This window comes from Muntiacus reevesi, chromosome 8, assembly GCF_963930625.1.
Source record: "Muntiacus reevesi chromosome 8, mMunRee1.1, whole genome shotgun sequence".
Classification (NCBI taxonomy): Eukaryota; Metazoa; Chordata; class Mammalia; order Artiodactyla; family Cervidae; genus Muntiacus; species Muntiacus reevesi.
In genome coordinates this window covers 35,625,330-35,638,601 of record NC_089256.1, presented here as the reverse complement: position 1 = coordinate 35,638,601, position 13,272 = coordinate 35,625,330, and the positions used below count along the sequence as shown (strand labels likewise).

The following is a 13,272-nucleotide window of genomic DNA, read 5'->3' as shown; positions in this document are numbered from 1 at the left end:
TTATATAAAACTGTATCATGTAATTCACAGATATACAATATGATTCACACTTTTTATAAGTTATACTCCACTTACAGTTACTATAAAGTATTGGCTACATTCCTCATGTTGTGCAATATACTCTGTAGCTTATTTTATACGCAATAGTCTGCACCCCAGCCCCCCCACCCTGAAGTTTGCCCTCCCCCCGGCCCTGGTAACCAGCAGTTTGTTTTCTGTGGCTGCCAGTCTGCTTCTTCTGGCTTATAGCCATTAGCCTGTTGTATTTTTTAGATACTTCAACGTGTAAATGATCTCTTAGTTTTTGTCTGTGCTTCTGTCTGACTGATTTCACTTAGCATAATTGGGCCTTGATATTTTAAAGCTACAGGGTCCTCAGTGGAACTTCATGTGGCGATCAACCAGCAAAATTATATTATCATGGAGAAGAAAGCTTTTTCCTATTTTGTATCATAGATGGAAGAAGATGAGAAGTTCCCTCGTTTCTCCTGGTTCCCACAAGTCAGGTGGTGGGAAATACAACAAATGCTGTGATCTGCTTCTTGTAAAGGGCCTTGGGAAAGGAAGGAGCTGGTCTTGCCAAACCCTACGTAGCGTCCTTGCCTGGGACCATTCAGCCTCGCAGGCTTAGAAGAAGCTAAAGAAAGCGTGGGCAAGGACAGAGGAGGTGATGAAGGGGCAGGCAGGCCAGGCTGCAAAGGCTAAGCTGGTGGCCCTCAGCAGATTTGCTGGAAGAGTCTGCGTTTCTTCTGCCCCAGACATGGCTTCCCTACTCCAAAAGGCCCGTCCATTGTCCTGTGCCTCAGTATCTTTTATACTTTCTTGTCAACAATTTCTAATAAAAATAAAATAAACAGTAAACATCTAAGCACACTATTCAAATGTCATGAGCTGTCATGGTTATTACTTCATCTTAATAAACACTTGGGTCATTGGTATGTGAATTTTACTATAATAGCTATAATCAAATATATATGTATATGTTTGTATGTATATATGGGCTTCCCTGATGGCTCAGCTGGTAAAGAGTCTGCCTACAATGCAGGAGATGACCCACTTTCGATCCCTGGATCGGGAAGACCTCCTGGAAAAGGAAATGGCAAACCACTCCAGTCTTTTTTCCTTGGAGAATCCCAAATGAATTTGGATCTATAGTGATTGATGGGCCCATTCAGTGGAGGCCATAGCTTTTATAAGTGAAACGATTAGTTCACTTAGGAAGATTTTTTGTGTATTTTAATTTCATGGGTTAAAATTTCTTGAAGAAAGGGAAAGACTCATCTTTCCAACTAGATGCAAATATTTAAATTAATATTTAAATGTAATGCCATTAGTTCTTTATTTAATGTGCTTAGTTGCTCAGTCTTGTCCAACTCTTTGCGACCCCATGGACTGTAGCCCGCCAGGCTCCTCTGTCCTTGGAATTCTCCAGGCAAGAATACTGGTGTGGGTTGCCATTTTCTTCTCCAAGGGATCTTCCTGACCCAGGGATCAAACCCAAGTCTACCACATTGCAGGCAGATTCTTTAGCATCTGAGGGAAGCCCCTTTATTCAATAGTCATGGTTTTGCCTTTATTTTGTTTTTTTTCCCCACAGTATTTCAAAATTTTGTGCTTTTAACAAAAGGTGGGCCCATGTGGAATTGCAGAGGAACATTTGCACACTAGCATTGTGGAAAAGAAAAGTGAGCTCATCCAGCTAAAGACAGGACAGAGCAAACTTAGCAAAGAAATTAAGATCAGTGAGTACATTCTCTGATTGGACTTCTATTTACATTTGCACTGGCAATTCAATCATGCCTTTGTTTCAAAGAGGCTCCCTTGGCTCTAAGAGAATCTTCTGACTAGTAACCTATAAGATGTGTGTACTTCTACAAGTTCATTTAATTTTCATACTTCCATTTCGTCATGGAGATTTGGCGCATTGGACCAGTTGCTTAGATACTACATCTTGTGATCCGGGCAGCCAACGTGATTTGTACCAAGAATTAATTACTGGACCATCATTGCAGACAGCAACCAAATGTATTAAATTATTAAGCATCAGTCCCACATACAGCCTCTGTGCAGGATGAGTACCAGTTACTTTCTTGGGCCATCCGTATAGAAACACCCTCCTCCCTCGTGCCGCTGGGTTCACCTGTGTGTACATGGCCACAAAGTTTAACCACAGATCTTTCTTTCCCTTCTCTTTGACTTGTCATTTCCCTCTCATCTTTCTCACGAAAGCTCCCATGGGGCAATTCCCACAGTCAAAGGAATCTCGAAGTGAGCTCATGACATTTTGCTGGGGTAGTCATTTCAAACTCACAAATGAGTCAGTCAAACCAGTCTTGACTAAAATGAAAGCAGAATAAAGTGTAGTGGTTGAATGCATGCATTTTTGGTCACATGGTCCTAAAAGTCTTACTTTCTAGCTAACCTTGATCAAGTAATGTGACTATTTAAAGCCTTGGTTTCCTCATCTGTAAATCAGCAATAGTGTGAGGAAAAAATTAAATATTAGGTAATGGAAACTAAACCCTTAGTGATATGCATTTTGCTGTGCTGTGCTTAGTCGCTAAGTCATGTCCGACTCTTTGTGACCCCATGGGCTATAGCCCACCAGGCTCCTCTGTCCATGGGATTTTCCAGGCAAGAGTACTGGAGTGGGTTGCCACTTCCTTCTCCAGTGAATGTGCTTAATTAAATGCTTGCCCTTGTGATGAGGAGGATGATCATGAAGAAAATGGAAAAAATATTTACATTAGGGCAGGTCCTACAGATAGTATTGGGATATTTTACATAATCTCCCCTTATTTCTTAAAGAACTCTTAGCAATGCACCTTGCCCAAAGATCACTTTTTCCACATTCCCTTGCCATATAGTTTAGACATGAGGCCAAATTCTGGGATGATAGTGTATAAGTCGACCAGTTATAAGGACATTTAAGGAAGGCTCCTAGAAGAAGGGGAGCTTCTATCTTGCTCTTTTATATTTATTTAGCTTCTAGTCTGGAACACTGATGAAATGAATGGATCTCCAGCAGCCATTTGAGAGAATGAGGAGATCTTGAAAAAGGAAGGCATGCATTAAAGATCATGCAGCAAGAAGGAAATCTCTAGACCCGATTGACACTGTCATATTGCCCACCTCTAACCTAATCCATGAGAGACAAATAAATATTTTATTAAAACCCCTGTTATTCTAGTGGCTTTGATACTGCAAATGAGCTTCAGCCTTAATTATACATAAATTTATTTTGAAAGTTAAGGGTGGTGTATTCTTGGAAGGGATGTTCATTTTCAGAGTGCTGTGGAGGGGTGAAGAATTCAAATTGGAAAATCCAAAAGAAGGTTACATTTCTCTTCATGAGAAAGAGAATACAGGAAAGGCCTGGCAGAAAAGAGGTACAGTCGTGAGGAAAGGATGCCTGTTGAGAAGAGTTTCCATGTAAGGACAGTTTTACTAGTTCCTGAGGAGGGGTTTTGTAGAGAAGGGAGAGGAAAGGCAACCAGTGCCAGAGAGAAATGTGGCTGACAGCACTGAGATGCTTTAAGAGTTTTAAAAACTCTTCTCAAGACTAGCTCAGTTTGCTCCCCACTTCCAACCATCTTCAGTCAAGTATCAACATCTCTGTAATGTGTTATGCAACTGGATTTATTCGTGTGCGTCTGCACACAAGTGTGTGTGTGTGTGTGTGTGTGTGTGTGTGTGTGTGTGTGTGTGTGTGTGTGTGTAAACTGGGGGGCTCTGCTTCACGAAGAGAACAAGACAAGAAAAGGAGCCATTATAGGGTTCCTGTCACAGGATGATTGGCAATAAAAGTCTAGGTTATAAGTCTGACAAGCCACTGTTTTGCAGGAAAGTTTTCCATGAAATTGGAGGGTTCTTAAAAGTTGAGACTGACCTACAAGCTCAATTCTACTAAGATGAACACTTCAGGACTTTGCTAGTTTGGGCAGGTTTTGGTGACAAACTACTTTTTAACCATACCAGTAAGGCCCTTAAAAAGATTTATGAGTTTCCTTCTTTCTGTTCCCAAATGCAAGAAAGTCAATTACCACTGGGAAGTGTTTTAGGGGAAGTCAAAGGTGAATACATAAAATCTTCAAGAGGAAAACAGATTTGTTGGAAATCCCACAAAGTTTAGATAAATATTTTGCTCTTTGGCAAAAAGCCATACCTGTGAGACTGTCGATTTGTTTGATAATCTTGAGATCACCTGAAAGAACAAAAACAGAAGTTGTAACAATCATTCATACCCAGGGAGATGGGTCTGGGCCCCAGGATACTTTGCGACTGTGTTTGCATCTGGACACACCTTCCTCAAGCAACAAAATACAAAGAAACTACAAGGGACTAAAAATGAATGTGCAGTTGGGGCTAACTGTGGACAACAAGATAAGAAAGACCAAAAAACAAAACAAAAGACAAAAAAAAACCCAACCGCCGCTTCTGAAGAGCCAGGAGAGAAAGCAGGGTCCTGCGCCTGCGGGTGGGCAGGCCATCTAAGCTGCCCCCTGGCTCAGGCCCTGGACACGACTACCCGTACCCCATATAAGGGCCAGCTGGCCCCCACCTTGTGGAGTGAGCATGCAAGGGAACCTGTTGTTCCTTCTTGGTTCTCTTTGTGCAGAAGGGGCCCCAATAAAGACCTGCGTAAATTTCTTGTCTGGCCTTTTACCAATTTCTATTGATTAAGGAAGCCATGTTACCTGGATGGTAACATGGGTGGTCTGGGCCTGGATAAAACACAGGAGGCAGGGAAAGAGATGGAAGTTCAGAGGTGATGGGGTGACTGGCCCACCTGTGTGGGCCAGCAGAGAGAAAACACCACCTGAAAGATGCTGGGAGCATCTCCTGCATCCAGAAAAGGGAGCAGCAAATTGACTGGCTGGTGTAGGACACTGAACTTAAGGAAACCGTGGTCAAAACAATATACTTATTGGCTACAGTTTCCAACTGGGTGCTTTATTTGCTCTCCTTTTGTTTTCCATCTCTCTTACTGCTCTTTCTTGCCCTTTTGCTAAATTATCTTATCTTCTAGGATTTTCCCCTCTGGCTCTTGTGAAAACAGAAATCCGTGGAACCGTTTCTTATTTAATGTCATTTCTATCTCTTTATTCACTTGCCCTTCTTACTTAAATAGAGGTGGCTGTAATGATTCCTTTATGTTCCATTTATTGTATTCTGTGGTCTAGGATTGGAGAAGGAAATGACAGCCCACTCCAGTATTCTTGCCTGGAGAGTCCCATGGACAGAGGAGCCTGGTGGGCTACAGTTCCTAGGGCCGCAAAGGGTTGGACACGACTGAAGTGACTTAGCATGTGGACTAGGATTAAGTTCACTACAGATCCCAATTTTCAATTTAATTGGTTTTAAGATCCAATTGATTGTAAAAAATAGAAAAAAAATGCTGTCAATTGAATTGTGACATGCCATCAATTATGACAGATCCCAATTTCAGAGATGTTAAAATGTGTAACAGAGATGTTAAAATGTGTAACATAGATTCAGCTAAGCTCAAAACATATCTTGCATATAATCAAACCACATTACTGTGGAGGAGTACATTAGAAAACATGTACCTTCCATGAAGTACAAAGCAGCTCTGGAAATTAAACATATTTTGGAAATATGCTTTGGGTCTCATCCACATTGTTTTTTGCTCAAATATACTTCTTTCATTTTAAAGTGGTAATAGATGCTATAAATTAACATAACTTTATTCACATGGAAAAAAACACGCACTCGAAAATGATCTGCCTAATAAGTGAGACGCATTTGGTAATTCTGTCACCTCCTTCACTGTGTTTTGTGGATGATTAGGGAGCTAGATCTGTTATTATTTACACAAATGTCAGCATCATTATTGCTGTGCAAATATAAGTTTCATCAATGTTTAATTTTATCAAGGCAGTCAACCCATTCTACATCTGTTTAGTTGCCTAAATATACACTAATCAGTAGCATTGTAGACATAAGTTTTGCAATAATTCCCTAAATGGTGACAAATAAAACAGCTGAATAATTAAAAATGTGAAAAATAAAGCAAAATTACAGTGCTATTGCTACTGTGGTAGACATAATACTGTGTTTTTAAAAAAGCTTTTCAGTTACAGTTTGGATGCGAGAAAGAGCATGCTAGAGGGATTCAGAGGTCTGACGTCTCCAGGTCAGAGACACTCTCTAAGGTATAAGAGAAAGGCACCGACCTTAGCATCTTCTAATTTGCGTGTGACTCCCAACCCCAATGGTTTACTACTAGTATGAGTTCCCTGGAGTTGCTGGACGCCAAGACTTTTTCTATATCAGTGCTTCTCGAACTTCTGTGTGCACACAAATCACCTAGAGATCTCGTTAAAATGCAGGTTCTGCCTCAGGAGGTCTGGGGTGGAGCCTAAGACTATGCATTCTGATGAGTTCCCAGATAATATTGATGTTGCTCACCCCTGGGACACACTTTGAGTAGTGAGATCTTATAACCAATGTCACTATTATTATCACCCTGTGTGTGTGCGTGCTGAGTTGCTTCAGTCATGTCCAACTCTTTGCGACCCTATAGACCTATAGACCCTATAGCCTGCCAGGCTCCTGTGTCCATAGGATTCTCCAGGGAAGAATACTGGAGTGGGTTTCCACTTCCTTCTCCAAGGGCTCTTCCTAACCCAGGGACCAAACACACGTCTCTTATGTCTCCTCCATTGGCAGGCAGGTTCTTTACCACTAATGCCACCTGGGAAGCCCTATCACCATCCTGTTGGTGATCAATTCATCCAGTATTCACTGTCATCAGCACACTGGCACATGCTCCTCAACCACGATATCCCACTTATTTTCACTGCAAATCCTATGAGGTCAGTGTTCATTATATAGCCAGCACTACTGTGCTGGGCTCTCTGAATAAATCATTTCATTCACATATATTATTAATCACGTGTATTTTAAAAAGAATGCTCTGATATATTCATTCTGTTGACTAATATCAATGAAAGTGAAAGTGAAAGTCACTCAGTCGTGTTCGATTCTTTGGGACCCCATGGATTATACAGTCCATGAGATTCTCCAGGCCAGAATACTAGAGTGGATAGCCTATCCCTTCTCCAGGGAACCTTCCCAACCCAGGGATCGAACCCTGGTCTCCTGCATTGCAGGCGGTTTCTTTACCAGCTGAGCCACAAGGGAAGCCCAAGAATACTGGCGCGGGTAGCCTATCTCTTCTGCAGCAGATCTTCCCGACTTAGGAATCAAACCAGGGTCTCCTGCATGGCAGGCAGATTCTTTACCAACTGAGCTATCGGAAAAGCCCTGACTAATATCAATACTTCATGTTAATTCAGATTAGCATTAGTGTAGAGAATACTAGTTTAATGGAAAAATCAGTATTTTAACTTGGAGAAGGAAAGACAACCCACTCCAGTATTCTTGCCTGGTGAATTCCATGGACAAAGGAGCCTAGCAGGCTATACTCCATGGGGTTGCAAGGAGTTAGACACGACTGAGCGACTATCGTGCAGCATTTTAAAGCTAGAAGTAACCCTATAGAGTCTCAGTTACAATGGTTTGTACACGTGGCAGACAATAGGATGCTTTGAGAAGGGTTCCTTAAAAAAATCAGGTTACAGAGACTCCTACCAGTCTCTTTTGGTTGGTGGTAGGTGGGCGTGGGGCCCAAATCTCCAGGTCAGGTTTGAAACCGCTGAGTTAGTCCAACTCCCTAATTAGAGATGTGGAAACAGTGGCCCAGAAACATGAAAACACTTGCCCAATACATGCAACAAGTTAGTGGCAGAACTTTTCCACCAGAAGCCATGCCTCCTGGTTCCTAGTGACCTTCCACAGAACCAGGAGTTTCCTTAGGCCCCTGCTCGAGCAGTTAACGCTGCTTCTTGGGCGGAAAGACAAAGTGGGTGATGTACCACGGAATCTAATCTGGTTTGATGGTCATCACAAAGTAGACGCCCCCAAACACGCAGGATGCTGAATTACCCAAGGGTTTTGTTCACCCTTTGGATCACAGATCTTTTAGGAAATTGGTTGAATTCTAGGCACTCTTTCCCCAGTGGGGGTGGAGGGGAGAAACACAGCTATGACCTTTGGATGAAAAATGTTTATTGATCCCGTTTTCTTGTTCTGAACTAAAAGACTCAACAGTTTTGAAAATTTTGATGAAGGCAGCTATCCAATTTTGAGTCAGTCCCACATGGAGTTTCTATACCTTTTAGACAGGGTTAGGGTTAGGGTTAGGGTTTGGTGATCTCTAATGGGGGTAGTTAGGGAGGAAAAAAAGACCAAGGTGATAGAGGTCAGGGAGACAAAAGGGAAGTAAGTCAGATACAAGAGAAGGAAACAGCTGGTGCAGCAGAGCTGTGGGCGAGCTCAGGAAGGCTCCCGTGTTTGGGTCGTGCCCTTCGGCCTATGAGGATGGAAGGAGCGCAGCGATGGCAGGAGGCCTGAGCCCATGGCCTCACGTGAGGCTTTAAACAGAAGGAAGGCTTGTCTGTGCCCCCTTTTTTGATTCCACATATAAGTGAGATTGGGACTGCCATATACACATGACTATATATGTAACAGATAACTAATAAATACCTCTTGTCCAGCACAGGGAACTTGACTCAATGCTTTGTAATGACCTGTATGCGAAAAGGAACTAAAACAAGAGTCGATACATGTTTACGTAAAACTGACTCACTTTTCTGTACACTGAAGCTAACAACACCATAAAAGAGCTATACTCCAATAAAAATAAATTTAAAAAAGAAGGAAGGCTTCATAACCTTGAAGACTGTGTAAGAAACTTTCTCAGCTTTGGTATACAGGTTTTCAAAGCTTCTTCTCTTTTCCCCAGTCCTAACTACCTACATTACTCTGTGAGTAATCTGGAAGTGCACAGATTAAGCCCCAGAGTAATCTGTGAGTCCGGTGGGAGCTGGGAGCCTGCACTGTTACACTGGAAAAATACTGCTCACTGTCATGGAGGACCGGAAGAGGAAAAAGGGCCTCTTAGTCCTCAGAAGATTTGCTACCAAAAAAAGCAAAACAAATTCACAATTTTTTTTAACTGTGTTAAAAAGGCCCCAAGTTCTACTATTGAGATTATATTGCAAACGGAAATCAAATATACTAAAATTAATGGTAATTTTAGATGTGGCACATGCCATTGCATTCCTTAATGCTCTCTTTTATTCAATGAAGACACTTTTATAAGGGCTTTCATAGGTTCATACCTGACCTTGGCCATTCAATTCATGTTTTTTCTTACGTTCTAAAATTTTCTAATAGCAAATCTTCCTGATATAAGGATTTTTATTAATTCTTGTGGTTGGGAAGGGAGCTCTTTGATTTCTTTCATCTCTTTTCCCTGTCCATTAAAATGCTGTTTTGTTCTGATGATGGAGCTGAGACGGTAAGCGGTGGGGCCCCCCCTTTCCCGGGAGCTAACGGGCGCCACCAGAAGGGCCATGCGTGATGAGGCATCATGAGCAACTTCTCCTTTCCCTCCAGGGCTTCTCAAGGGGTCATTCCATGGAGAAAGTGACCACGACGGGGCAAGAAGGCAGCACGTGCTGGTGGACCCACCACCCAGATCCAGCGCTCCTAACAGTGGCCCGGGGAGGCGGGAAATCCATCCCATTGTCTGCCTGCTCTGCGGGCAGGACAGATCGGCCCTCATGAGATCGGCAAATACCGTCTCAACTATGGAATCTCCTAAGCCCCAAAGCAGCTAAGTGCTTAATGGGAAAATGAGATGCGAATCACAAGGCTCTCTCTTCATAACACCACACTGATCAAGTCACAGGGAAGATGGAAGGAGCATGCGCCCCCATTCAGAAGAGGGGGTTACCACAGCGTTTGTCTCCCTTACTGCAGAGCAGTGTTAGCCGGCACTCGTGATTGTTTGGGATAAATAAAAGATGAATGAAGGACGCTCACAAACAGCCCCATAGCCCACATAGTTAAAAAGCCCACTCTAACAAAGCCATACATAATTGTCAGATCAACAGGCCTCATTTCCGGTCTGCTGCTCCTCTCCTAGACTCAGAGGAGGTGCCCAGGAGCAGCGAACGACACGGACGGCGGGCGGCAGAGACGAGGAATTAGAAACCTCTGGAGAAAGGCGAGGCTTTGAAAGGGGGGCATTCATTTTCAGCGCAATGCGTCTGAGTGCTCACCACCATCTAATCTAAAGAAGAGATACTTGAGGCTGGTCTGAAACTCTAAGTGGGTAATACACTATTATGTTTTCTTGGCTTTTTATCTAACTTAGGAATAGAAATGAGATTTTAATGAAAAGACGAGTAATTTTGACATTCCCCAATTTCACCCGTAGTCTTGAGGTCAAGACAGACTATTAAAACTTGGAGGAGTAGTCTTTTCCCCTGGGTAACCGGTATCACTTCTGGTGTGGGATGCACAAGTCAAGTAATCCAGTCTTGAATTTAGCCTTGAATCCAGCCATGTACTGGTGGCTAGAGCTAGGGAATTGTTCCCTGAACCTGCAGTGTAGGAAGCACCACAAAAACTCTTCACTGATATATATTGTGGTGAAAGGTCTATGTGTGGGGAATGGCACCCATTTAGGGGGTACTACAGCAAAACAGTCAAGAACTGGAATTACCATGGTCTTGTCACTTATTAGCTATTCATCCCTGGGAAGCAGGTAATAGAACAGGTAATGCTGAGGTAACAAATAAAGCACTAGATTTCAATGGCTTAACACAAATGAATTCTGTGTCTCATTCTTCCTCTCAAAAGTGATGATGAAAACTAAAGCAGTTTTGAGGATGTGTAAAGTTAACAAACTTTGGGAGCCCAGCTGGCCACATCTGACAGTGTCACCTTGAAGAGAGATGTTGTACAGCAACCAAAAGTAACTAAAAAATAATCCTGGTCTTTTTGTCCACATTGTTCAAGATCCTCAGCGGCGGTGCAGTGATGAGCTGCAATGCGGCCTCTGCAGTGGTGCTCCTTGCCTGTCCCCTTGGCGAGCACAGTGGCGCTCTCCGAGTCCCCTCACTGAGACTGCCTCCCTGCATCTCTCCTGTTCATTTCTGCTTTCATCCTGCCATCATGTCCAGCGTTCCTGCCAGAGGGAGCCCCTTTCTTCTGTCTCTGGGAAACCTGCTGGGTTTCCCAGTGGTGCAGTGGTAACGAATCTGCCTGCCAATGCAGGAGATGCCAGATAGGAGGGTTCGATCCCTGGGTCGGGAAGATACCCTAAGAGAAGGGAATGGCAGCCCACTCCAGTATCTTGCCTGGGTTATCCCATGGACAGCGGAGCCTGGCGGACTACAATCCATAGATCTCCAACAGTTAAACATGACTGTTTCTCGTGACTAAGCACGGGATGTGTACATTTCTTATCACTGCAATTTAATAATCCACGAAGAATCCTCACCTAGAATTTATGGTGAAAAAGTCCTCACACTGGTGCATTTGGTAAGTATTTGGTGTGGTGTCTGGCATAAAGCTAATCCCTGTTAATAAGTGGTAACTATATTATTGATAATTGGTTATAAAGAAAATTTTCTTTTAATTGAGGTAAAAAGAAATAGGGCATTATTATCTAGATGATGCAGAGTTAAACATTCAACAGATGGGCCTGTCCAACTTAAAAACTAATGTATACATATAAAGACTTCCTAATAAGGAGGCTGCTAGACTTAAACACAAATATCTCCAAATTGCTCTTCTGTATTAAGAGAATAGCTGTCATCCCATGCCACAAAAACACACTTTTCTTTGTACAGTACTGGATGGAACACTTTAAAAAAGTAATAGCTTGACATTCGATTCTTTTCTCTCTCAACCTCTTTATCTGCTTCATTTAAGTAAAATGAGGCACTTTCAAATTGCCCACAAGTATGAATATAGTCCGTAAGACACTGAAATATGTACAAATTAAGTTGGGCACAATTTTAACTTCTTTGAATTCAAATATATGAATTAGCTTTGGAATTAAAGAAAACTGAAAGATATCCCTTAACACTTATGTAAAAAGGATTCTTTTGATATGTATTTCATATTATCCTAGAATGAAAAAGAAAGGAAACACACACAATTGTGTGAAGAAAACTAACTAGAAATCTCTCAGCACTGACACACGTCCTTAAAGATTTCCGGTTTAAGGAGGTGTGCACCAAATCAACGATTTGGGAGTTCGGCAGGCTAATCAATGCTAGAACAATTTACACAGTTTAAACTCATCATGTGGAGCTGAGATTCCTGGCCCCCCAGTGACCAGCTCCTGATTAGGGTACAATGGCTCCTGGTTAGCCTGTAAAACCAGCTACTATGTAACTGTAAGGAAACACAATAGCTGGTTTCATAAGATTTTCAGGATACATGCTGAGTGCTCGGTTCCAAACCAGGTCGGTGCACAAAGATGCTCAATTTGGAGTGAGGAATTTTTGCATCACGACTCTCTGTGGCACTTTTAAAGCTAATAGGAAATGCCTGATTTGCTACCTAGGAAGCCCACTGCCAGTAACACACAGAAAAGCTGAAGACAGTGTTTGAAGCAGCAGACTGAAACGAGGCGCTTTGTAAATCTGAACTACGGGACCTCAGATGGTCTTGTTCAACTACAGAAAATAAGAAGAGGTCTATCTAGCGAGTCACGGAAGCTCAGTCAGTAAAACATCCGCCTGCAATGCAGGAGAATACGGTTCAGTCCCTGGGTCAGGAAGATCCCCTGGAGAAGGAAATGGCAACCCACTCCAGTATTCTTGCCTGGAAAATCCCATGGACAGAGGAGCCAGGCAGGCTATAGTCCATGGGGTCGCGTGGGTCGGATACAACTTAGGGATTAAACCACCACCATATAGGAAGGACCACTATACTGGGGTTATAGGCAGCTTCTACATGACCAAATGCACACATTTGTTTGGCATTCATATTTTTAATGAAATAAATCTTTGAAACTCAAGCAAGATAAATATCATTCATCACAACATTCATACTTATAGCAAATACTCAATAACAGGGCTTCCCTCATAGCTCAGTTGGTAAAGAATCTGCTTGCAATGCAGGAGACTCTGGTTAGACTCCTGGGTCAGGAAGATCCTCTGGAGAAGGGATAGGCTACCCACTCCAGCGTTCTTGGGCTTCCCATGTGGCTCTGCTGGTAAAGAAACCTCTTGCAATGTGGGAGACCTGGGTTCAGTCCCTGGGTTCGGAAGATCCCCTGGAGAAGGAAAAGGTTACCCACTCCAGTATTCTGGCCTGGAGAATTCCATGGACTACAGTCCATGGGGTCGCAAAGAGTCGGACACGACTGAGCGACTTTTG

General features: G+C 42.8%; 1 protein-coding gene across 1 annotated transcript in view; it reads right to left on the bottom strand.

Moving 5' to 3' along the window:
• Positions 1-13,272, bottom strand: part of KCNH8 (potassium voltage-gated channel subfamily H member 8) — a 445,541-nt gene that overhangs the window by 44,373 nt on the left and 387,896 nt on the right. The window contains exon 12 of the mRNA XM_065943173.1: positions 4,166-4,204. Coding sequence (XP_065799245.1) covers positions 4,166-4,204 — 39 coding nt within the window. The remainder of the gene's footprint in view (positions 1-4,165; positions 4,205-13,272) is intronic.